At 51.1% G+C, this 23,004-nt stretch overlaps 7 protein-coding genes across 7 annotated transcripts; 3 read left to right on the plus strand and 4 right to left on the minus strand.

Annotated features, from left to right (window-relative positions):
• Window positions 1-3,584: 3,584 nt before the first annotated feature.
• On the minus strand, window positions 3,585-4,834 carry HOO65_030225 (TPR repeat protein oca3; the record flags this gene model as incomplete). Its single annotated transcript, XM_071002240.1, has 4 exons — window positions 3,585-3,821; window positions 3,899-4,057; window positions 4,138-4,344; window positions 4,448-4,834. The coding sequence occupies 4 exons, from the start codon at window positions 4,832-4,834 to the stop codon at window positions 3,585-3,587; spliced, it is 990 nt and encodes a 329-aa protein (XP_070859904.1).
• Window positions 4,835-5,308: 474 nt separating this feature from the next.
• HOO65_030226 (actin binding protein) lies at window positions 5,309-6,647 on the plus strand (the record flags this gene model as incomplete). The annotated part of the gene is made up of 2 exons (XM_071002212.1): window positions 5,309-5,738; window positions 5,938-6,647. The coding sequence occupies 2 exons, from the start codon at window positions 5,309-5,311 to the stop codon at window positions 6,645-6,647; spliced, it is 1,140 nt and encodes a 379-aa protein (XP_070859905.1).
• A 91-nt stretch (window positions 6,648-6,738) lies between these two features.
• On the minus strand, window positions 6,739-7,895 carry HOO65_030227 (Tyrosine-protein phosphatase; the record flags this gene model as incomplete). Its single annotated transcript, XM_071002261.1, has 5 exons — window positions 6,739-7,315; window positions 7,368-7,496; window positions 7,588-7,627; window positions 7,685-7,725; window positions 7,792-7,895. 5 exons carry the CDS (start codon window positions 7,893-7,895, stop codon window positions 6,739-6,741), a joined length of 891 nt encoding a protein of 296 aa, XP_070859906.1.
• Window positions 7,896-8,892: 997 nt separating this feature from the next.
• HOO65_030228 (uncharacterized protein) lies at window positions 8,893-12,288 on the plus strand (the record flags this gene model as incomplete). Its single annotated transcript, XM_071000355.1, has 1 exon — window positions 8,893-12,288. The coding sequence occupies one exon, from the start codon at window positions 8,893-8,895 to the stop codon at window positions 12,286-12,288; it is 3,396 nt and encodes a 1,131-aa protein (XP_070859907.1).
• Window positions 12,289-12,703: 415 nt separating this feature from the next.
• HOO65_030229 (20S proteasome subunit beta 6) lies at window positions 12,704-13,607 on the minus strand (the record flags this gene model as incomplete). Its single annotated transcript, XM_071002332.1, has 2 exons — window positions 12,704-13,391; window positions 13,501-13,607. 2 exons carry the CDS (start codon window positions 13,605-13,607, stop codon window positions 12,704-12,706), a joined length of 795 nt encoding a protein of 264 aa, XP_070859908.1.
• Window positions 13,608-14,231: 624 nt separating this feature from the next.
• Window positions 14,232-20,439, plus strand: HOO65_030230 (phosphatidylinositol 3; the record flags this gene model as incomplete). Its single annotated transcript, XM_071001757.1, has 3 exons — window positions 14,232-14,438; window positions 14,526-18,518; window positions 18,640-20,439. The coding sequence occupies 3 exons, from the start codon at window positions 14,232-14,234 to the stop codon at window positions 20,437-20,439; spliced, it is 6,000 nt and encodes a 1,999-aa protein (XP_070859909.1).
• A 287-nt stretch (window positions 20,440-20,726) lies between these two features.
• On the minus strand, window positions 20,727-22,635 carry HOO65_030231 (uncharacterized protein; the record flags this gene model as incomplete). Its single annotated transcript, XM_071002039.1, has 3 exons — window positions 20,727-20,983; window positions 21,075-22,243; window positions 22,316-22,635. 3 exons carry the CDS (start codon window positions 22,633-22,635, stop codon window positions 20,727-20,729), a joined length of 1,746 nt encoding a protein of 581 aa, XP_070859910.1.
• Between the last annotated feature and the right edge of the window lie 369 nt (window positions 22,636-23,004).

The raw sequence follows: 23,004 nt of genomic DNA on the forward strand, positions 1-23,004 counted from the left end.
GCAGCCACAGCAGAGGGTGTATGTACAATGGACAATATATGATGGGTTGCGTACGGCAGGTTCGGGTCTGGAAGGATAATAGGAGATGAGCGTAGTGATGGTCTAGAGAGAGAAGAGAGCCAGACAAATAACCTAATGAGCTAAACCTAAGCAGGCGAGGCAGACAACAAGTAAACCCAGCTCGGTGTGTTGAAACAAGAAAATTCTTTTTTTTCCGTTTGTCTTCTTTTTTTCTCGTTCCTTCCATGATAATATGGCGAATAGGATGGCGTATAGTGTGATACGGCCAGTTCAAACTGTGCCTAAACGAATGCTTTGTATGTCAAGCCACCGTTTGCTTGCATATTTTACACGGCTTGCAAGCATTCAACATTCAAACAGAGAAACAGAGAAACAGAGAAACAAACAGAACCGCCTGCCCAAAATTATTCTGTAACGTGTGGCGTTCGACACAGGCTGCTATTGGCTGCAACGCTCACCTCGACCGCCTTTCTTCAGATGGTATACATCTACTGCATTAGCTTGCTGTTGCTGCTATGGGCCTAAATGTGCCGCTTTGCTGCCCCTCCCCCTCCTCTCCCCTAAAAGAGAAAAGTGGGGGGCTGGTATGGAAAAGAGGAGAGTGGAGGGAACAAGGGAAAGAGGAAAGAGGGAACGAGCGGGGTTTTCTAGCACAAATGGGCCATATGTTAGGTTATCCTGCTGCTACATTCCTGGTATACTTAACCAAGGGATAACTTGTAGCGCTACTAGGCTTTACTGTGGCTATTATCACAGGCTTGCGAGGCTATTAGCCAAGCTCTCAAGCTAGTCAGTAGGCCCAAAACTTCTACTGCTTGTTCAAGCGATTCTTGACGTAACACAAACAAACAATGTCTGACGTTTGATGTGGAGTTCGAACCCTAAGAATGGGATAAAAAAAACAAGCCATACTAACGCCATCTCCCATCTGGGGATTTGTTGTCTTTCTTTTTAAGACTAGCCTTGATTTAACGCAGGGCCATACACTTACACAAACATAAAGAGTAAGCTTCAAATCCATCTTTGAATCTCCAACCACACTAATCAAAGGCCATTCTGAGTTAAACAGCACGGCGCGTATCCATTGGCTAGTGGCGAGTGAGTCGCAGGCTGCATGACTAAGCAAGGGGTGGATATAAATACCCAATATTTCGCGCGTTAATATTGTACGGACAACATACATAGCAAAGCTTCAAAGTCATGCGCTATACATTGCCTAGAGTCCCCCCAGCCCACTTACTGTCTAGCTATAAGTCTTTCCCCGCCTTAAATGGACGATCAACATGCCTAAATGCCGAGCCGTAACACTGTGACTCCGCGCGCTTTTTGTACTGTTCGTACAATACCCTCCTTCCTCCCAAAAAAAAAGACCTTCCCAGTTTTTCTTTTCTGTGCCTTATGGTTTTGCGCTATAGCTAACAGTGTAAGCCTTCGTAGTTAGGCAGAGATACAGCCAATCGTGACAGACATACTTGACATTGCCTGACATCAATTACATCACTACTATCATAGGCCCTCGGGCCAATATCCTGTGTTTTTTTGCCTTCCCTTCCCTCTCTTCCCTCTATACAATGCACCTTTGTGGTCCCTTGGGCATTCAGCTTTCTGTCAGAAAATAAGTAGCTGTCTGTATCCATGCATCTATCGACAATCTACCTTGCATCCTGCCTCCGAAAATGATGGCTCAATGATTCCTGAATGTTGAACCGTGGTGGCTTTACCTTAAACCTAAATCAGCTACGCCATTTCAAATCTACAGCATCTTGCAACCAGACACAAACCATCAATCAAGATGGACGCACAGTATTGGGATGCGGTATTTCCAGCCGATCGCTTTACGGTCGTTTCATCACAGCTGCGTTGGGCACTGTGTATTTCATGCTTGACGCCACACTGTGGCGTTGATGCTCACCAAGGGGAAGTTGGGCACCAACGTAGAAATAGCCCAAGCAAAGCTCTATTCCCCTCACAGCGCTCCATTGTGAGGATTGCCTTTCCGGTTTTGTGTCAACGCCATTATGCTTGATGTTCCAAGCTAAAATCTTCCCATTGTTGTGATCTGTCCCTTGACCTAGGCCTTGTTTCGCCCTTCAAGTTTGGCGGTCTTGTGTCGCTAACGAAACCTCCGTAAAAGTTATTGCATGTACCAATGGCTAGAAACTGCGGCCCACAGGAGGATAAGTGTACATGTCCCTTCCACACACCATCCACACACCAAGATCTTGATGCAGCCTAGCCCCGAGCTTGTGCCTGTATCATTTTCATATTTGCGTAGTGTCTCATGCAGCGCGCAGCAAGAGCAAAGACGTGGGTGCGATGAGCTGGCATTCTACAATATATCTACGCAAAGGAGGGAACCATGCAAATGTCGGTGTAGTATAACATACACATGTAAAGCTTTGCGTACTTGCAGGATGTTTGGCTCATGTAAGGCTGTATGGACAATGGCTCTCCGATGAGCAGACGCAGGATGTACCGTATCTTGTATATCGCCTGTGTCTTGCGTCTTGTATCTTCGAGCATGCCGTCTTGCACTACATGTGCCACTTCGCATGCATTTTATCCTGGACCATTTGGAGAGGAGCTGGGCCCGGTATAACATCCATAGACAATGTCCATTGTTTGTACGCATGCAACAGCATATGATATGTAGATATGCATCTTTACTGCATGTATATCCCCCTCAATTCTTTCGTTCAGACCAGCATCTCCTGGATAAACAGCTGATCAGATTACTTGTCTATTCCAATCTTAACTGCATGGCATGCATTTGTTGGCCGTGTTGTTCAAATAAATTAGGCCCTGACACGCATGTGTAAGCAGAAGAACAAGGCCGAGAACCATACAGGCTGTTCTAGGCGTTTCTGGGACTAGCCATTCTCTTTTACACGGGACTATGGGCTATCCGGCTGTAGGGCGTGTATGGAATAAAAAAATGTACACTGCGGAGGACTCTCTGAGCTTTATTGGCTATCATTATATTGCTTAGGATCTCACGCAAGAGTCTAAACCAATTACCTGGTTTAAGTAGTTCTAGTTTATGAGCCAAAAATTGGAGCGTCCGCGCTGTGAAAGGGCCATACGACAATATCGCCTTGCTTTCGCCACCTACAAAAAGGTATCATCGTTTATGTATATGCCGGTTTTCTCTTGAAGCCTTGCTTTTGTTCCTATACTCACTACGGCGCTTTTGTTCCAGTCGAATTACTGTCTCCCATCAGACCACCGACCAGACTTCTAGGTTGTTGACTTCAGGTAGTGAGATGAAGGAGGGGCAACCCAAAAAAACCTCTGCTTATTTATTGCTTTTCTGGCCTTCTCTGACTACACCGCTTAACACGCGGTACCCCTTGCTGGTTTCGAATGCGTATCTACATGGTCGCCCATGGCTCCCGAGTGTTAAGTTGCTTGGGATATGACCACTATACATAACCCCAACTCCGCCTCGTACCTGGTTTTGCTGCTAACTCCCATGTCGTCGATACCTATTGATGCCATCACACATGTACATGTCATAAGCATTCATGGGAGATGGATAGACGGCCTAGCCATAGAATGCTGGATCATCTGACTCTGGTCTCCGATGATGCATCTAGCAATGCCTTGGCTGCCGAAATTTCTGCGCTCTTGTAGCCTGCCCATGCCTTTTCGCCTGCAGCGTAATGGCGGACAATTTCGGCTAGTTTAGCGGTGGCCTTTTCATTAAGCAAGCCAAGTGTCTTGGGCTCGGGCAAGTCCATAGGCTCCTCATTTCTGTTGGGCTTTGTGACAATTGGTGTTTTAATGAGATAGTCGGTAACCTTTGATTGGCGGGCATGTTAGCATAGGTTTTGCTGTTGCGTGGTTACCGAGAGCAGACAAGGTAGGTGTAGCTTACAGTTTTGAGGCCATAATAGCCACGTAGATAGTCATCACATAGCTCAATGCTACGGCAGAATCTCTTCACAGATTCCGCAATGTATCTCGGGGCTTGTGTCTCATCTGAGCCTTTCGCAGTGGCGGCCATAAACAGGACCTCGCCCAGGCGAGCGTACACCTACAGCTTGGTTAGTACATGCCCCCTTCTCCTTCCCTTCCCGCATTGGAGTAAATGCAATTTGGTTGCTCAAGACTCACGTTCCATGCATTTGGTGCTAAGACAAGCACTTCTTCGAAAGAATATATAGCTTGGCCGTAGAGACCCTGTGATAAATACATGTCGGCCAGCTCAGCCCAAGCTTCCGCGTCGGTTGGTGTGATTTTGAGGAGTTCGTTGATGTAGCTTATGGCGTCTGAGACCCTTCCCATTGACCGAGCAAGAGCGATTCTTCGCTTTGCGATAGGCTGAAGAGGAGCAAGTAGAAATTGTTAGCTAAAACAAAGTTCAAAAATGGCTTTTATTTTCCCGAAAAACACTGTCTCGCCAGTCATTGTCTTCGTTACTTACGATATTTAAGGAGACGCCCTGTGACGACTCTAGAATCACCACGTAATCATTCAGGATACTCTCTAGCTGAGCAGGCGTCTTTGCCACGGCTTCTTTGAATAAGCCCTCTAGAGCCATGATTCTCTCGTTGTCGTCACCAAAGCGCCTCACTAAGCGCTCTAGGATCTGAACCGCCGATTCATCGTCGCCAGTCTGCAGACATGCTAGCAGTAGGTTTTCATACGTAATCCATGTCTCGCGACTTTCGGTAGCACCAAGGAGCGCAGAGAGTGGTGAGGATGAGTAAGTCTGAGGGTTGCTGGCGAGGAACTTGGGTGCTTGTTGGGCCAGCTGGAGGGTTTCCTCAGGCGACAACAGGGCCTGGGGCCAGATCAAAGAAGGAGACATGGCAATGGAAAGAACAAAAAAGAGATACCAGTATCACGGAGTAGGCGCTAGGAGTATGGTTCCTGAATTTAACGTTAAGTAATTGCAATACTGCTTGGTAGTTGATGACCGAGATACCGCAAACTAGACAAAGATGCGGCCCTCCTGACATTGAATAGGACAGCTGCAAGCTTCTAAACTCCAAGCTTGTTTATCGCTGATAAGCAATGATGTCGTTTTATCATACAGAAGCGGGCATTTTAGCCACAAATTAGCCAGTCGGTGCCCCGCCCCGCCCCACTTCAGCAGGACCCATACTTTTTTTTTTTTTCCATCCTTATATAAAATGATGCTGGAAGCAAATTTTCATGCTCCTACCTTCTCGTTCCCCTTTGCTCTTGCTTCCATTCTTTCCCCTCAGTGCTCCTATTTCTCTCTCTTCATGGGAGTGAATCTAGCCATGAGGCTTGACAGACCACTTCTCCTTTTTCCAATATGAGCACTCCGGCGCCTGTTGAGGAAAAGACAACCACCAATGCCACTGGCTTGGAGGCCAGCACTGCGGCGTTGAGTCTTGACGGCCCCTGCACTGCTACCAATCCGAATACTATCTCATCTGATGAGACTTCTCTCGCTGCAGAAGCTTCTGTTGCTGCTGGAGGCTCTGGTGGAGCGAATGTCTCTGATTCCCCGACTGCCGCCGAGGGGGAGTCTAGCCAGATCCCTCCTCACAGATCGCACGATCCCAACAATAACCTCAAGCGCAGTGACCCCTTTCAATTTGGTAGCCGATACTTGAACGAAGGAGATGATGTCTACGAGTTTAACGCCTGGGACCATGTGGAGACGGACGACTCGTACAAAGAGTACACTGAACAGCAAATTGAAAAGCAACGTCAGTCTCCGGTCTCAGACTTTGACAAGAGTAAGTTATAGTAACCCTCGATGATTACCACTTATACACTGATGTTGTGATGATTTCACAAATATAGCATAGTTCATCTGATTTAAAATGATGACAACTGCACCTTTTTAGTCTTTCGCTCCCATCTGACACATCATCTACCCCCTCTTCACACTTTCTATTCTTGATATGCGAGCCAATTGCTAACAACCTGGCTCAGGCAGATTTAACAACGATCCAGCGAAGTGGTGGAACCTGTTTTACAAAAACAATACGGCCAACTTCTTCAAAGATCGGAAGTGGCTGAGGCAGGAATTCCCTATTTTGTCCCAGGTGATCGAAGAGAACGTAGGCCCCAAGGTGGTTCTGGAGATTGGGGCTGGCGCTGGAAACACTGCCTTCCCCCTCCTTGCCGCCAACAAAAACTCGCAGTTACGCATCCACGCCTGCGACTTTTCGAAGAAGGCAGTTGAAGTCATGCGCACTCAAGACACCTACGATACGGCTTTTATGCAGGCTGATGTCTGGGATGTCGCTGGCGATGATCTCCCACCCGACCTAGAAGATAACACTGTTGACGTGGCAATCCTGATTTTCATATTCTCGGCCCTCTCGCCTACGCAGTGGGCCAAGGCCGTCGAAAACGTCAGCCGTCTTGTCAAGCCTGGAGGCCATGTATGCTTCCGTGACTATGGCCGTGGCGACTTGGCACAGGTGCGTTTCCGCAAGGGCCGCTACATGGAGGAGAACTTTTATGTCCGTGGTGATGGCACGCGTGTATACTTTTTCGAAAAGGAGGAGCTAGTCAACCTATGGGGTGAGGAGTTTAACATTGAAAACCTTGCAGTGGACAACCGATTGATTGTAAACCGCGCAAGCAAGCAGAAGATGTACCGGTCCTGGATTCAGGGACGGTTTACAAAGAAATGAAAGACAACTTGTTAAGAAATAGCACATGCCCTGAAGTGAACTTTGTGCATGGGTACTGGCCGGACAGATTTAGTGCTGAATATCAATGCAGCTACACGGCTTTCTTTTTGGGGTCCTCTAACAGTAACTCCTTCAACTCCTCCATCTCACTGTCCGTAATACCTACTTTGTTTGCAAAGCCGCTCACGCCTCCGTATTGCACGTCCAAATGCTCCTCAAGCTCCTCGATCAAGCCATTAACTGTGCGCGCAAAGTCCTGTGTTAGCCCTTTCTGGCGCAAATAGGCTAGCGTTTCGGCACGCTCAATTGTGATCTCGTTGTCAGACAAGTGATAGTCGTGCTCAATGGCAGCTCGTGGGCAATCGAGCAGCATCAAAACCAAGGCGATGACAAGACCGGTGCGGTCCTTTCCCTGGGCACAATGCACCAAAACGGGCACTGCGGGTTGGCGAATAAGAGTGCGGATAGCCTGAGTTGCGAGAGTTAGCCAAAACTTGGGGAGAAGTAATAAGCCAAAGAGCATGCAACATACAGCAGCCAGCTCAGGGTGTGAGTAGCCTATGCCATCTATGGTCAAACGGGAAAGACCCAGTGGCACGACGACTTTTCGAATAATAAACTCCTTGGCTTGCATGATCCCGGCAGAGATCGCAATCCAAATGAGAGACCTGAAAACCATTAGCAGCTGAGATGCAATGCAGAGCACAGAGCTTCACGCACAGTATATCAAGAAACGAAAGCTGCCAAACAATCTGCAGTTTGTACCGCCGAGACGGCATCGAGATTCTCACATGCTCGACATGGGCAATCTGGAGAGGCAAGCCATCAATGCGCGGGATTTGTTCCGATCTTGAATAACGTTAGCTACGATATCTTCCTAGTGGGAGTCTAGCGATGAACTTGCCGCGAGCGCAAATCAAGAACTCTTTTTATTCCTAACCCCTGGGAGATAAAGATGCGGTCTTCAATAGAAGCATTGTCTACTTTGACCATTAGATTCGTCATAGCCATCACGCGTGCTTGCGTTTGAGACGTACCAATGTGTGCCGAGCGATACAAAACGCCTTCTTTCAAGAGCCTATTCCCAGGTTAATCGTGTGTCACTAGGGTTAAACCCACCAGCGCCAAAACAGATGGAACTCACGGCTGGCCTAAGAAATCATTCACCGTAACAGCCACATCACGCAGGTTTAGGATAGACTCTGGCATAGTCTCGCGGGGATTTTCTGTCAGCGAACTAGCTGCCATGTGCGAATAGTTATAGAGCTAAGCGATTCCACGAGGGGCTATGGAGAGGAAGTTCACTTAGAGTCTAAAGAATCTTGTGGGCCCTCACATAGATATGAGTGGATCCTTTCGGAGGGGGAGGGCTAATCACACACTAACCCTAGTTGTGTAAATGACCTTACGCCCCTAACCCTCACCGCCTTCAGCAAACGCCGAGGATGTGCAGATATCGCTGACTCTGAAGGCTAACTGCTTCCCTTACTTTGCACAATTTGCTGATTCTAAGGCCTGAGTCGCTACAGGAAATCACGCACGCGCTTGACTAGACAATTTACTGACCTGACCCACTACTTCGGGCAGGCTTTCGCTCTTCTTAGTCCTAATGTGGTCTTGGTGTGACCGGCTGTACCCGCAAACGGAAGCACAACAACATGAGCACAAAAAAGCTTTGAAGGCAAAAGACTAAGCTTGTCCAGAGCTCCCCGGGCCTAGGCCGAGTGAAGCACAGCGCAGATCGTAGATCGTTCAACCCAAATAGTAACGGTAATAAATATGCTGATAAAAGTTCTCCAAAGCTTTGCGATCGACCAATCACAGCCACAGCGCGAAAGTGACGTCAGCGCATCCTCTTTTGTTGGAGCTTTTGGCTCTGTGTCTTCCGCTCTGGGCCAGAGAGGCAAAAGAAAGCTGCGACATTAGGCCAGGAATGCGAGCTTTGCTTATTTCACATCAGTCATTCTTTTTTGTCTTTCCTTCTTTTTTTTTTTTCTTTCTTTTCTTCCCTGTCTTCATTACCTTCTCTTCGACATCTCTCCCCTTTCTTCTCCTCTTCTCTCACAGGAGTCTTTGTAGGCCCTATCGCATTCTTGACATCACCATCACATACCCTTTTAGATGGCTACATGTAAGTGTTGATCTTCCCGCAGTCCTGGCGTTTGCCTCCCCCCACAGCTAACCCTAGTTGCTTTCAGTACATTCTAAAAAGACCCCAACCGCCTCCGGCGCAGGCGGCGTTACCATGGACCATTGCGCTGCTGCCGCCTATTACGGCTGGTACAACACCAAGAGCCCTGTAGTTCACCGTCCGTCCAACGACGACTTCTCCATGGCTGCCGCCAACCTGGTGCTTAGCCGCTCAACCACGGTATCCATGTCAGCACCAGTCTCGGCCTCGGCATCTGCCGCCGCCTCGGCATCTGCCTTGGCTGCCATTCCACGGTCCAGCTTGCCTAAGCAGACTGGCCAGCGCTCTCCAGGCCAGCTCCCTGTTTCGCGGCGCCAAAGCACTCTCAGTACTCAAACTGCGCCCGTTCCGGTTGACAAGCTTGACAAGGACGCTTGGTCGATGGCTGCGGCTCGCGGGGCACTAGAACAGTCGTTTATCAAGCCCAAGGCCAACAAGCAGCAGGACCAACGACAGAATACTCAGCTGCTGGCTCAGGCCCTGCCACTCAAGCTGAAGCAGCCACTGCAGCAGAGGCGCTACTCCATGCAGCCGCCTATACGTGCTCCATCAGGCCAGGCTCTTAGTGCTGCCACTGTAGCCCATGCGCCGTACTTGGACAACGCGCAGCGTAGGGCCTCGGCTCCGCCACTGTACGCTACCCGACCACGTAGCATGTACTCAGCTTCCAGTCCGACTAATGGAAACATAAACGTTAGTGCTCCCGGCTACGATAGGAGCCGCCAGGAGGAGCTTCATGCAACAGCTCTAGCTATGGCACAGCAGATGTTTGCCCAGCAGCAAGCTGGCAGCAGTAAAGGAAAGCAAAAGGCCAATATGGCCTCCGCTGGAGTCACTCATGACCCGCTGCACGAAAAAGCCTGGAAGCTGGCACAAGCCCGCCTGGCACAGATGGACGACGGATCTTTGGCAGTTCGCGATAGCCAGAGCTACTACATTGCCGAGGACCGGACCAGCAGTCGCAAGTTCTCACGTCTTGGCCGGCGTCATAGTCGACAGGACGATGGCAGCTCTGGGGCTGACGGTGATGATAGCGATGCCGAGGACGGCGACTTCAAGGCCCATGCTGACGACCAGCCACGTTCTATCTTTGCCAAGCGCCTTTCTAGCGTGCAGGTACGCAAACGACAGAGCGAGCGTGATGCCCTGCTAGCTGCGGCTCGCCGCAACGTCGAAAACACAATGGCTGAAATCGATGAGGAGACTATGGCCACAACAGGGCGGCTCCACCCACGCCATGTAACTGCATGGGAGGCCAAAGCTCAGAAAGCAGCGGCCCGCCGCAAGGCTAAGCGGGATCGGGCTGACGAAGATGACCCAGATACACCAGTATCCAGCTGGGCCGGGCCGTCGGACAAGTACAACGTTGGAGGCGGAGTCACTGTTGATAAGACTGAGGTTGAAGCTCTAGCCAACCAGAACTTGGAACCGCTGTTCACTGACATTAAAGAAAGCGCGGCAATCGAGAAGGAGCGCAAGGAGCAACAGCGTATTGAGCAGGAAACTAAGAAACAGGAAGAATCTGCAGATAAAGCACGCAAGGGCAAGCTAAATGAGATTGTCAGCATCTTCAACAGCCAGAAGAAGCGTGAGAAAAAGGAGAAGAAAAAGCAAGCCAAGCTAGCAGCGAAGGAAGCAAAGATGAAGGACAAGGGAAAGACAAAGGGTGGTCAGAAACACTCGAAGCTTAAAGACAGTATCAGTGCCCCGGTGCCTATTCCCGGTCTAGAAATCCCTGCTATGGGGGCTAGCACCCAGCATCTAGCTACCACTGCCGGCGAGCCCTCTGCCGCTTCCAAGCCTGCCACTAGTACTGCCGCTCTCGCTGACCCTTCTACTGCTGCTTCCCCTACTGCCAAACCTGCCACTGATACTGTCGCTCCCGTTGACTCTACAGCGGTTACTGCTGCTTCTCCTACTGTGAAACCTGCCACTGACACAGTTGCTCCCGCTGACCCTACGGCGGATACTGCTGCTTCCTCTACTGTTTCTCCTGCCGAGCTTGCTTCGCCAGCATCTCCTACCGAACACTCTGCCTTGGGGATTTCTTCTCCTATTTCTGAAGCCATACCTGCCTTTACCTCTACTCCTACCTACCCTGATGAGCCTGTGCCCACTATCCCTGACAAGAGTGCTGACCGCAACTTGCCCACGTCATCAGAAACGGCGGTCATGTCCGCGACCGTGTCTCCTGAGGAGTTGCATGACTTTCCTGCCAGTTCCCCTGCAGGCCTGTCACCCATCGACGAGTCCTCAACACCCACACCTGACACCACTGTCATTGCTGCCGTGCCCTTTACAGATGGTAGCCCAGATGCTAGTACACACGCTACCACCATTGAGAATAACGCTGCATCCCAAGTTCAACATGAGACCGAGCCAGCTGAGACCAGCAACAAGCATGAGCCTGCTGTTCCTCTGGCTGTATTGGCTGGTGCCACTGGTGCCGGCGTTGGCGCTGCTGCCAGTACTGCCCTCGAAAGCTCGCACCAAACAGCAACCGATGCTTTGGGCTCACCCTTGCACCCATTGCAGTCCAACCCGCCCATGATTGAAGCTAAGAAGCGCATCAACGACAACATCGATGTTGACTCTGCTTATGACCCAAACTACGACCAGGGAGCCCAACAACAGGAAAAGGACCAAGCAAGTTCTAGTACCACCCAGGAGCCCCAGAAAACTCATGTTTCCATGCCCACTATTGCTGCTAGCTCTGTAGACGACAGCCTTAGCAACGGCGGCCTTAGCAACTCCGCACCTGCTCAAGATCCTACCACTCCTGAAGCCGAACACAAGGCCAAAGGTGTGCCATCAAGCGAACTATCACGTGATGAGCGACGTGAGGCATCTCTAGAACGTGCGCGCCAAACGCAGCTCAATGCCGCATCAGTCCTGCCAGAACAGCAGAAGCGTATATCTCAAGCCGCCCATGTCGATGAGGAGTATGATATTCCCTTGGAAAGTGAAACATCCCCAGCCGACCGTGTCCGCAACTGGTTCCGTACGCATGTACGCTCACGCAAGGATATCTCGCAGGTCGGCGGCCTGGATAACAGCGACATGCTGGTCGCAGGAGCAGACCCAGTGCCTCACACGCATGCACAGACAGGTGTAGCCTCGACTCTATCGTCGGGGTATCCATCAGCCAATGGTGCTGACACGGCAGCTGGTAACAGAACTGAAGGTATCGATGGTACTGAGCGCAGCATTAAGCAGAAGAAGCGGTCCAGCTTCTTCAACAAGCTAGCACCGTCTTTGAGCACCAAGGATGCCAAAGTCGAGGAGAAGCGCGAGTTCGTACATGAGCCAAGCTTGGCTCGTGGAAAGAGTAACGGGATCAATGGTGGTGGCTTAGACGTGCCCCCTATCCCCAAGCACTTGAAGCAAGACGGAGCGAGTCCCGTAGCTACCGACGAGAGGGCCAGCCGTTTCAAGGAGGTGATGCCGTAAGCCGGGTAGATATTAAATAGGGGGGGGGGGGGGTGGGGGGAACTTGGGCTTCCAGTAGACAGGGCTATCAGCGTTGTATGATAGGGAGTTGATGCTTTGGCTTATGTATTTTGGTTTATACGCTTTGATTTGTCTGTAGTTTATTTAGTAACATGACCCAGCTGGGAACATGTCTATTTTGTTTAGGCGAGCTATTCCATCTTCCTAATACAAGGCGGAGGAGGCTCTTAATTATCACAGTTTATTTCAAACACACACACGCACGCACACCTGTAACAATGATTGGCTTCATTAAACGTCATAAGCAATCTGCCTCGCTATGGTCCATTTGCCGGGCGTGTTAATCTGTCTGCCCAGTCGTCAATCTCCTGTCGTATTCTTTACAGTTCGCGCCTGTACTCCGACCCGCTCTTCTCTAATCCTTCTTCAGGGGCAACACCGTCTCCTCGATGCCGTTTTTCGTGATGATCAGCATCTGTAGGGCATCGCCAACCTCAATGTGTCTCTCTACAGCCCCATCAAAGGCATCCTTGACCAGCCGCTCCACAGCATCGCGTGGAAGAGGCCTGCGTTCACGCTCCTTGAGGCTGAGACCCTCACCACTGCCTGGCACATATTGGTTTTTAAAGTTGACCTGGTTGTCAAGGAACGGCATAATCAGCGATCCAGCTGCACCGCCAGCACGGCACTGCTCGCGCTCATAGGAGCCGACGGGATCGTACGAGTACACGGCGCCCTTGCCCTCCTCATCCAGGCCAGCCAGGATGGCATGAGTGTAGTAGGGGAAGAAGCGCTTCTGGTACAGCACAGTAGACAGGCGCTTAGCGCAAGCATTGACAGACATGGGTTTGCCGTGGCGGTAGCGGTACATCTTGCAAATGATGTCCATGCGGTCGCGAAGAGCCTCGCCATCGGCAGCAAAGCCCACTACGGACAGGATGATAGTAGCGTCTTCCTGCGAAGCTGTAGTACCGCCAATGCGGAAGACCTTGGGGTGTGTGCGCGAGTTGATGTTGTAGCCCGCAGTGTGTCGAGTGTCGCCAGCGACGATAGCAAAATCAGCACCGGCAATAGCCAGGGTTGTGCCGCCGTTGTCCGTGTACCTAAGAGAGAGGAAGGAGAGACTTATTAGTGGCAATGTCCAGGCTAATAGAGAGACACACAATCAAAGGGCACAATTGGAGCGAAGAGCTCGCGGGTAGCCATTCTTACGGGTAAAATCCGTGCTCACGCTCGCCACTAGCAGCCTTTCGAGGCGTATCAGAGAACGAGTAGTTGGGCCCATTCATGATGGGGTTTTGGCTGAACATGGCTGACATGGCGAAAGCTGCTATAGGCGAAACTCTAGCTGACGATGGCGTGTGAGAGTATTATCTGTCGAGGATATCCGGTATGGCGATGTCTGTAATAGGCTCCGTGGTAATTATGGAAGGGAGGGAAAAAAAGCAGCAAGTGTTTGACAAGGAAAACCAATATTCAAAGCTCTCAGTAGGTAAGGCTAACTGAAGGTCAAGCTCCAAGCAGCAGCCCCATAGTGACGATTGCGTTGACGACTAGCAGCCTTGCTCTAGACACTTTTGGGTGGGCAGCTGTCAGGCAGCTGTCATATGTGGGGGGGGTCATTGAGATACTCAGGAGCTGGCTCAAAAGGGAAACAAACTAGTACTGACAACGTCGTGGCTTCCTTTTTTGTGCAACGATCAAATCATGGCTGTCATTCGCCTTTAGTCTTCTATTTCTTCTTTTTCCTTCTTTTTCCTCGTTACGCGCATTTCGCTGTCTTTCCTTCATCGCTCAGCGCTCTTTCTCCAGGCTTTTCTTCCTTGCATTGGACTTCTTTTTGCTTGCATTTCCTTCTTTCTATTTTATGCTTGTGTTTTTAGGGTTATTGCTCTAACTGGTTTACTTCCTGATTTGCTTTCCAGCGCTCCCTCCATCTCGACATGGCTCGCGATTTTCGCCAGCGTGCTCTCGACAAGATTGCCTCTTTGGCTGCAACCTCGTCATACTCATCTTTTGACCGCTCTGATTTCGATCGGCTTTGTAGCGCTTGTTCAACCGCTACTCGTGCCAAAGATGCCGCCAATGGCTTCGTGCCTAATACCCGTAGTGTGGCTGGTGCGCCTGCGCCCATGGCCCGCGTTCCCATGGTACTTATACCCCAAGCTATGACTATCACTCATCACACCAACTAGTTGCTGTTTTTCTAATGCTTCTCAATGTTCTTCTCCCAATAGACTATTCGCGAATTTCAAGTTCTCGTTTCCCTATGCAAGGCTGCCCCCAACATCCACTCTGTTCAGAATGCTCAGCGTCTGGCCTACCAGCTGGCCCCCTACATTCAAGAGGCACACATGCAATTGTTTGCTCCTTCGCCCTACTTCCGCAAAGTCGAACCATCGCCCTCCGAATCCCTGACCTTTCACGTGTCTGCTGCTTTGCTTCATCTAGGAAAGGCCTTCCCCGAGCTCCAGGATAGGATCAGCGATAACCTATGGGCCTACTTGGCTTCGTGTGCTGCCGTTGCCGAAAAGATCGAACCCCCCCAGGACGACGATGAGCCAAATCTCGACGATGCCATGCACACAGCCACTATTGCCGTCTCGCTCCTGGGCTTTCTAGATGCTGTGGCTTCGCAGCCCGACTTTTGGACACCCGCCTCGAGACTATCTCTAGTGCAAAACGTCCGACGTCTATTGTCTGATCGCTTCCTTGTGGCCATGGAGACTGCCTTTTCTACGCTACGTGTTGCTCCTACTGGCCATCGTACCGTTAAGGAGTGGAAACGCTATCTTAAGCATTACACCTTGTCAGGGCGGCCTCTCAGCTCTATGCTGGTCCAACGCAGCTTCACCTGGCTTCTGATTTCCGTCACCTCGCTCTTGATCGTTCCCGCTAACGAGCTGCGTGGCTCCCATATCTTGGATGTCCTCATGAGCGGAAAGGAACTTCCTGAGCCTGTCGCCGTTAGAACTGGAGATGCCAACACCGACACGATATCAGTCTATACAAAGATGGCTACGGCCTCCATGCTCTATTTTGAAGCTGGCGCAGACTTTGTCGTCCAGCTAGGCTCATCCCTACAGCAGAGACTGGCCTTTTCCGTCAAGTCTGCAGCTCTGATTGCCTACGTCAACTGCGCTGTTCTCAATGATGATGCTGCCGATCCCGACACTATAATGGCCTGGCTGGAGGAAATCTTGGCTGACCCAGTACAGATGGCTGACGAGCTCCTAGCCTCAACTGTGCTGCGTGGCTTGGCCGTCCTGTGCCGTCTATCGCCAGACTATGCGCTTGGTGTGAGCCGCCTATTGCCGCGTTTTATCATCCAGAGCTCTCCCAACCAAAACATTATTGCTTTAGCATCCCACAGTCTGGCTTATGTGCTCCAGATCCTGTCCAAGGATGCCGTCATCACCACCCTATATTCGCTAGGCAATGTTCTGAGTCCCGCTTCCGAGCGTCCTCGTGCCAAGGAATTAGCCAATGGAACAGGCCCAGCCGCTGTTTCCGGTCCTGAAACCGCCCCCGAGCCTGCGAACGGCTATGGTGCTCTTTACAGTGAAGGCGTTACTACTGGTAGCTTCATGTCTCTGTCTGGGGATGCCGCTGAAGAGGCTGGCGTTGTGCATGCCAATGTGGTCCAGGCTATCTGTGGAATCGCGCAAGACTGCAACGATGAAAAGATTACTGCTCTGGCACAGTCGATGCTGCTGCAAAAGTTTGGCAAGGTCAATAGCCAAGTTGATGCCCAGCTCATTGCCGCTGCCGGGGCTCTAGCGCTCAAGAGCGGCGTTCTAGAGTTCCGCTCGCTACTCAAAATGTATGCCCGCATATCCCACCAGGGCGTGTCGGAAAACAGCGAAAATCTCCTCGATGCTGTCATGAAAGCACGCACATATCTCTCTACGCATCTGAATCGCGACTCCCCCTTGTATAGCATCTATTGGGAATACCTTCTCGATAGTGTCATTGCCCTTGGTGATGTCAGCCGGCAGGACCACACCAAAGAGGCCGATGTGCAGCTTGCGGCCCGCGAGATTGCGCAACTTTTAAAACCGCTTGCTGTCTTCATGTCGACTAGCAATCCCGCCCTAGCCACTGCTGAAGGCGACAAATCTTTTGGCCTGCTCCGCGACGCCTGGTTCAACATTACCGTCTATGGCTTCTTGCCCTCAACAGACCGCGGCAAGGCACACCTGGCTGACCTTCGTACCATAGCCCTACACTCGCCACCTCTTGTTGCTGAACAACCGGGCGAGAAGATTGAGAGCGATATCGAACTCAATACTGTCCTCCGCCGTGCCATGAGCTCCGAACGTGAGGCTATACAAAAGAAATCTCTTTCCGAACTTCTGCCGAGTCGCGCATCGGAAATCCGGGGCCTAAGCTACCGTAAAGTCATTTTTCTCCAAGCCGTATACCTAGTAGAGAGCCTAAGAGCCGACGCCGGCGACTGCACCAAAGCCCTGTCGTACTTTGTTGAGCCCAGCATGCGCAAGGGGGACCTAAGTGGCCCAATGGATGTTATCGCTGCTACCGTTGTAGACAAGTACCTCCACAAGACTCTGCAAGCAGCCGATCCAGCCTTTTCCGCACAGTATGTCGCATATCAGCTTGCTAGTATCTTTTCCTCCTGCTGCCACCGTGTTGAGCGCGTGCAGCAAGCTGCCTTTGCCTGTGCTGACCGCATCCTAAACGATGTTCCTTCGGCGTTGTGCTACCGCTCGTCACTGTTCGCTCTACTAGAGTTACTATCCCTCATGTGGACGGGCTGTCTAGAGGCCGAGACAGATGTGTATGATCCCCGCTCTGTGTTCACCTCTTCTCTTGGCAAGGTTACCATTGAGCTGTCCCAAAACTACACGCATCGCCGGTCTACTATGGATCTTTTGTATCGCAAGGCCAAGTCATGGGTGACTGCAGCTCTGGCGCTGGCCCCAGCTGATGTCAAGGGTCTGCTTCAAACATACCTCTCTGAGTATGACGATGCCGGCGCTTATGGCCACATATCTCTGGGACGCTCTTTTGCCCTGGAAATGGGGTCTCTACTACCTTCCACAGACCAGCGACTCCAGGCCATGGATCGCATTGGTGATATCTCGGTAAACACGGCGTCAGACTTTATCGCCCAATACACCACTCGCCAGGAGTATCGGTTCGGTGAGACTCTACCTACTCGTGGCACCGAGCTGCTAAGCTACATGAGAGCAAACAACAGGCACGAATCGTTTATGCTTGGCAAGGGCCCTGAGGCCGCAACGAGTCTCAATGAGAGTGCTTCGGCTGCCACTGCACTTCAGCACATTGAAGCTCGCATTCTAAGCCGTAAACCAACGCCCTTAAGCGAAGTACGCGAGATTCTACGTAGGGCAGCCGCACTCCTCTGCCGTAGCCCTCATGATGAAACGGCCGCTGCTCACCACCTAGTCTCTATTCCCTTTGCCATGTTCACTCGCCGGTCTCTCAAGCTTGGAGTGTCCCTATGGCTAGGCGTGGTCAATGAAAACCCCCGCCTAGAGCCTCGTCTTCTCAACGAAATTGCTCATCACTGGGAAGCCACGGTTCACAAGAAACAGGGCATGTTCAACCCAGCACTCGCCCATCCCGACCCGTTCTTTCTACGCTGTGACTTTAGTCCTACCGATCTCAAGGCCCTGGCTAAACGCAAGCAGCTCGTGCACAACCTACTGTCTCCGCATACCAGCCTATTACAGTTCTTTACGTCGCACTTTAACGCCACCCGCTTGGGCTCACCTGATACGCAGCGAATCTTCTTGCGACTGCTTGATACTACGCTCGATGCCCTGCGCCATACTTCAGCTCATCCGCTAGCGCGTGACCTACGCTTCCAGATCGTCCTGTTCGGCTTGCGTGTTTTGCGTCTTTCTTCCACAATTGGAGCTGTTGCCCAGTGGCGCCTCAAGGACAAGATTCTTTCGGCTGCGCTTGGCTGGTTCCGTTTTGCCCCCCGCTGGTCTTTTGGTAGTAACTTACTACAGATGAAGACAGAGCTTCGCCTCCTAAGTGATGTTATGACGGCTCTCAAGGCTGTGAATAGCATTGGTGCGCAGGGAACTAACAACATCCGCTCACTCCAAGCCAAGGAACAGTTACTGAACCTGCTGCTAGAAAGTGAGCTGCAGAGATTGGCGGTGTGGGTTTACCCATTGCCAGATAGCGCAAAGCACGCAGGCATTGCATCTGCCCGTGCCCGTAATACCATCGAGGTAAGTCTTGTGTCATACTCAGTAATTGGCTGCGCTATACCATGTGTGACATGCACGAACACAGCCTGTTTTCAGCTCTATCGTATTCATGTTACTAACAAACAATTACGCCCCCTTTTAGGCTGAGCTCATCCCCCTTGTTCGCACTGCCTGGTCGCAAGATCCTTCTATTGCTATCGAGCTTGTCTCTCGATTCAACTGGCCCCGTATCCACAAGGAGGTCCGCTGGTTGCTGCTCAATGTGCCTTCCAACGCAATCAATGAGCCCGAAGCCCTTCCTGTGCTTTTTGGAGGCAAACTCCCAGAAGATGTTACCTTTTTGCAGCTGAAGCATCTGCTGTTCTGGGCTCCTGTTAACCCTCTAACTGCAGTGACCCTGTTCCTACCTGAGTACAAAAACAACCCGTTTGTGATGCAATATGCTATGCGAGCCCTAGAAAGCCACCCCATTAATGTGACTTTCTTCTACGTGCCGCAAATTGTGCAGACACTGCGCTACGATGCTCTTGGCTATGTCGAGCGGTACATTCTAGAGACAGCCCAGTTCTCACAGCTCTTTGCTCACCAGATTATCTGGAACATGAAGGCCAATGCCTACAAGGACGATGATGGCCAGATTCCTGATGAGCTGAAGCCCACACTTGACAATATCATGAACAAGATGGTGGCGTCCTTCTCCGTCGAAGACCGCGTCTTTTACGAGCGTGAGTTTGCCTTTTTCGACGAGGTCACGGGGGTCTCTGGCAAGCTCAAGCCTTTTATCAAGAGCAGTCGTGAGATCAAGAAACAGAAAATCGAAGAAGAGCTACGCAAGATTAAGGTCGAGGTTGGCGTGTATCTCCCCAGTAATCCAGACGGCGTGGTCATTGGCATCGATCGTAAGAGCGGAAAGCCGCTACAAAGTCACGCCAAGGCGCCTTACCTAGCAACTTTCCGTGTGCAGAAGCGTGATGTCGATGATGGAGGCGATGATCTAATGCAACTTCCCCTCGATGACTCGGATCCTGCTCCTGAAGGTGGTGCTGATGTCACTATCGCCCTCAACAATAACACTGCTCCCAAGGCTAATGGCGTCTCGGAGGCTAACTCTACTGTTCCGCCCAATGCTGTTGTTGCTTCTGTCCCAGCACCAATGGAGGTGTGGCAGTCCTGCATCTTCAAAGTTGGTGATGACTGCCGACAGGATGTGCTTGCACTGCAAATGATTGCAGCCTTCCGCGGCATTTTCAACTCAGTTGGCCTAGACGTATTTGTTTATCCGTACCGTGTCATTGCCACAGCCCCAGGATGTGGTGTCATTGAGGTGCTCCCCAACTCGATTTCACGCGATATGCTAGGTCGCGAGGCTGTAAACAAGCTGTACGACTACTTCGTTAGCAAGTACGGCAACGAAGATAGTCTGCGCTTTCAAGCAGCGCGTGCCAATTTTGTCAAGAGCATGGCAGCATACAGCGTGATTTCATTCTTGCTGCAGTTCAAAGACCGACACAACGGCAATATCATGATCGACGATCAGGGCCATATTCTGCACATCGATTTTGGTTTCTGTTTCGACATTGCGCCTGGCGGCATCAAGTTCGAGCGAGCTCCCTTCAAACTAACGACAGAGATGATGGCTGTAATGGGTGGCTCGCCCGACCACCAAGCCTTCCGCTGGTTTGAGGAGCTGTGCGTCAAGGCGTTCTTGGCTGCGCGGCCATATGCCCACAAGCTGGCCGAGATTGTGCATTTGATGATGGATTCGGGCCTGCCCTGCTTCAAACCTGAGAGCGTCAAGCACTTTGTCGACCGTTTTGTGCTAGACAAGTCAGAAAAGGAGGCAGCTGACTTTATGCGTGACTTGATTCACAAGAGTTACGCGAGCTACTCGACTGGCATCTACGACCACTTCCAGCTGTTGACAAATGGCATTCCATACTAGACAAAGACTAGCAATATTGAAAGAGACTTAATCTCGGGTGTATCGTTAGCAGTGGTTGGCTATTAAATTCGTTTCTATTTATTCTCTCTGCGCTTAATTACTGTCGCTTAATATCAAATCTACACTTTTTTATACTATTTCAACATATGCTTGCTCTCTACTTCAACGCATTCGCTTGACTTACTCTCACTTAACCATTCACTCACCTACTAACCCGCTCCCTCACTTACTCACTCGCCCAACCTAATGCCTTCATGCTCCCACCCCTTGCCGTTACCAGGCGCCCTCTAATTCAAACGACTTCCTGAAATGTGTGTAGGCTGGTGGTACGGCAGGTAATCAACATGGACATAGGCACGGTCGACAATCGGCACGCTCTCAAGAAAGTACGTCAGAACCTCGCTGAGATCATGGCTATCCTTTAGCGGGGTGTGTGAGGGAAGAACAATGTCCACTTCGACGGCCAGCTTGTCGCCAGTGTGGTAGGCACGGAGGTTCTGAATCTGCTTAATGGTTGTGGCAAATCGCATAGTGAGGTAGAGCACTAGAAAAGGGACAGGGCAGGCGGGTGGTTAACTTCACGAAGACAGTAGTTGTTAATTCTCTCAAGGTAGGATTAGGTCGGTTGAACTTACAGAGATTGCGCTCATCGGGATCAGCGCTAAAGCCCGTCAGGTTGCGTGCGTGGTGCATAGCCGTATCAGACCAGTTATAAACAACGTAGATTGACAGCAAAAGACCACCAAGGGCATCGAGCCACCACAGACGGGCGTAAAAGCCAACGATGGGGAACAGGATAGAACCAGTGTTAAAAACGACATCGGTGATCGCATCATCCGCCAGAGCCTGCACGCTCGAGTTTTTGACCATGCGGTACCACAGCCACACAGCGCCCTTGATCACAATAGTGCACAGCATGATTAGGATGGCGGGCAGGCCAAGCTCAAGAATGCTGTGTTCAGGACCAAGCAGCCGGTTGACAGATTCGAAGCCGACCTGGAAGAAGGACATGACCATAATAATGGCAAAGACCAGCACGCCCAGAGGCTCAAGTTTCCGGCGGCCAACGGGGTACTGCTCATTATCGCTTTGCGAGCGCGCAACCAGACGAGTGGTAGTCCAGACAATGAAGGTACTCAAAAAGTCGAGCAGCGCGTCAACTAAGGACGCGAGTACGGACATGGACGGGACTGAGAGCACAACTATCAGCTTTCCGGCCAGAAGGATAGCATTGGCGACAAAATTGACCCAGATGGCCACCTCAACAATAGGATCGTCACTGTCGATCTCGGCGTCTTCAACCCACGGAATCGACGCAATGGGGGCATCAATTTTGCCTGCAATCGCCTCAATGTCGGTGCAAGTGGTAGTACCGCCAGCATTGCTGCTGTGCTGACCAATAGGGATAGGCCTGGTAGTAGGGTCATTAGATGTAATGGGGGGGTCCTCGGGAGCACGGAAGATGTCCTTGGGCGTGCGCTTGCGAGGGGCCGTAGGCGAAGGTGCAACGTCGGCAGCAGGAGCCAGCAGACCAGTGGTTTCAGTAGCATCATTGCTCTCGTTAGCCACAGGCATTTTCATGGCCGCCTTTTGGCCGATACTGCCATACGAGTCTGAGGTCGGCGACTGCTCATCACTCTGGTTTTCGTGGATGGTGTCAGGGATGTCTACCGAGTGGAAAGCTGAGGCGTGCATTTCCGTCGAGTATTCGTCCAGCATTTCATAGGGAATGGTGGAGTCAAGAAGTTTATCAATGAAAAGATACTGCTGAATCAGATCGTTGATGCGCTCGTAATATTCGCGTCTACGCAGAGGGTATTGTTAGCATTGACGCCTATGCCATTTGCCCAGTCTGCGTCCCATGGCAAAGACTCACATTGGTGGACTGTATTGTTGCAGCTTCTCCTGTTTTGTCCAGTACTGCTCCCAGTTGTAGCGCGGGTTTTGGTTGCCCCCAATCATGCGCATACTGCGCATTCCCGAGCCTGCAATGATTTGGCTGAGACGGCGGCCATCCAATGCAATGCGACGAGGATCTTCATCGGGATCTGGGGTCCGCATTACAATGCGGCCAGCAGCCAACTGTGCCAAAGGCGAGGACGGGCTTCCAGCTAGATCCTCATCGTCAGATGGGTGCCAGAAAACGGTGCGCGAATGTACGCTAGACGCTGATCGCGTCCGTTTCAGGCTCGACATGGTAGCTTTCTTTGCGGCTCGGCGTGGTGCAAAATACTAGCGATACTGAAGCTTGAAAGGTGAATGAGAATTAATCAACGAATGAAATGAAAATGAGAAAGGGTGAGACGCCAGGGCGAGTGAGTATTGATTTCTGTCTGCGAGAATTTACCAGCAAATCCTTTATCAGCACTTTGTCGCAAGGGATGCTGCAGGCACTAAAAGACCAGCCTGGCGCCCTCTGTAAGGCACCCAAATATAGGCTATTATCCCTGTAAGCCTCTATAACCCCCGCTGCGGCTCTGTATCATCCAAAAACCCTTCCTTAAGCCCGGCTTATCCAGCAGAATAAGCCAATCACCGGCAGCTATTTTGTCGTTCTCGCAAATG

Source organism: Ceratocystis lukuohia (genome assembly GCF_044167205.1).
Source record: "Ceratocystis lukuohia strain C4212 chromosome Unknown Supercontig3_pilon, whole genome shotgun sequence".
Taxonomy (NCBI): Eukaryota; Fungi; Ascomycota; class Sordariomycetes; order Microascales; family Ceratocystidaceae; genus Ceratocystis; species Ceratocystis lukuohia.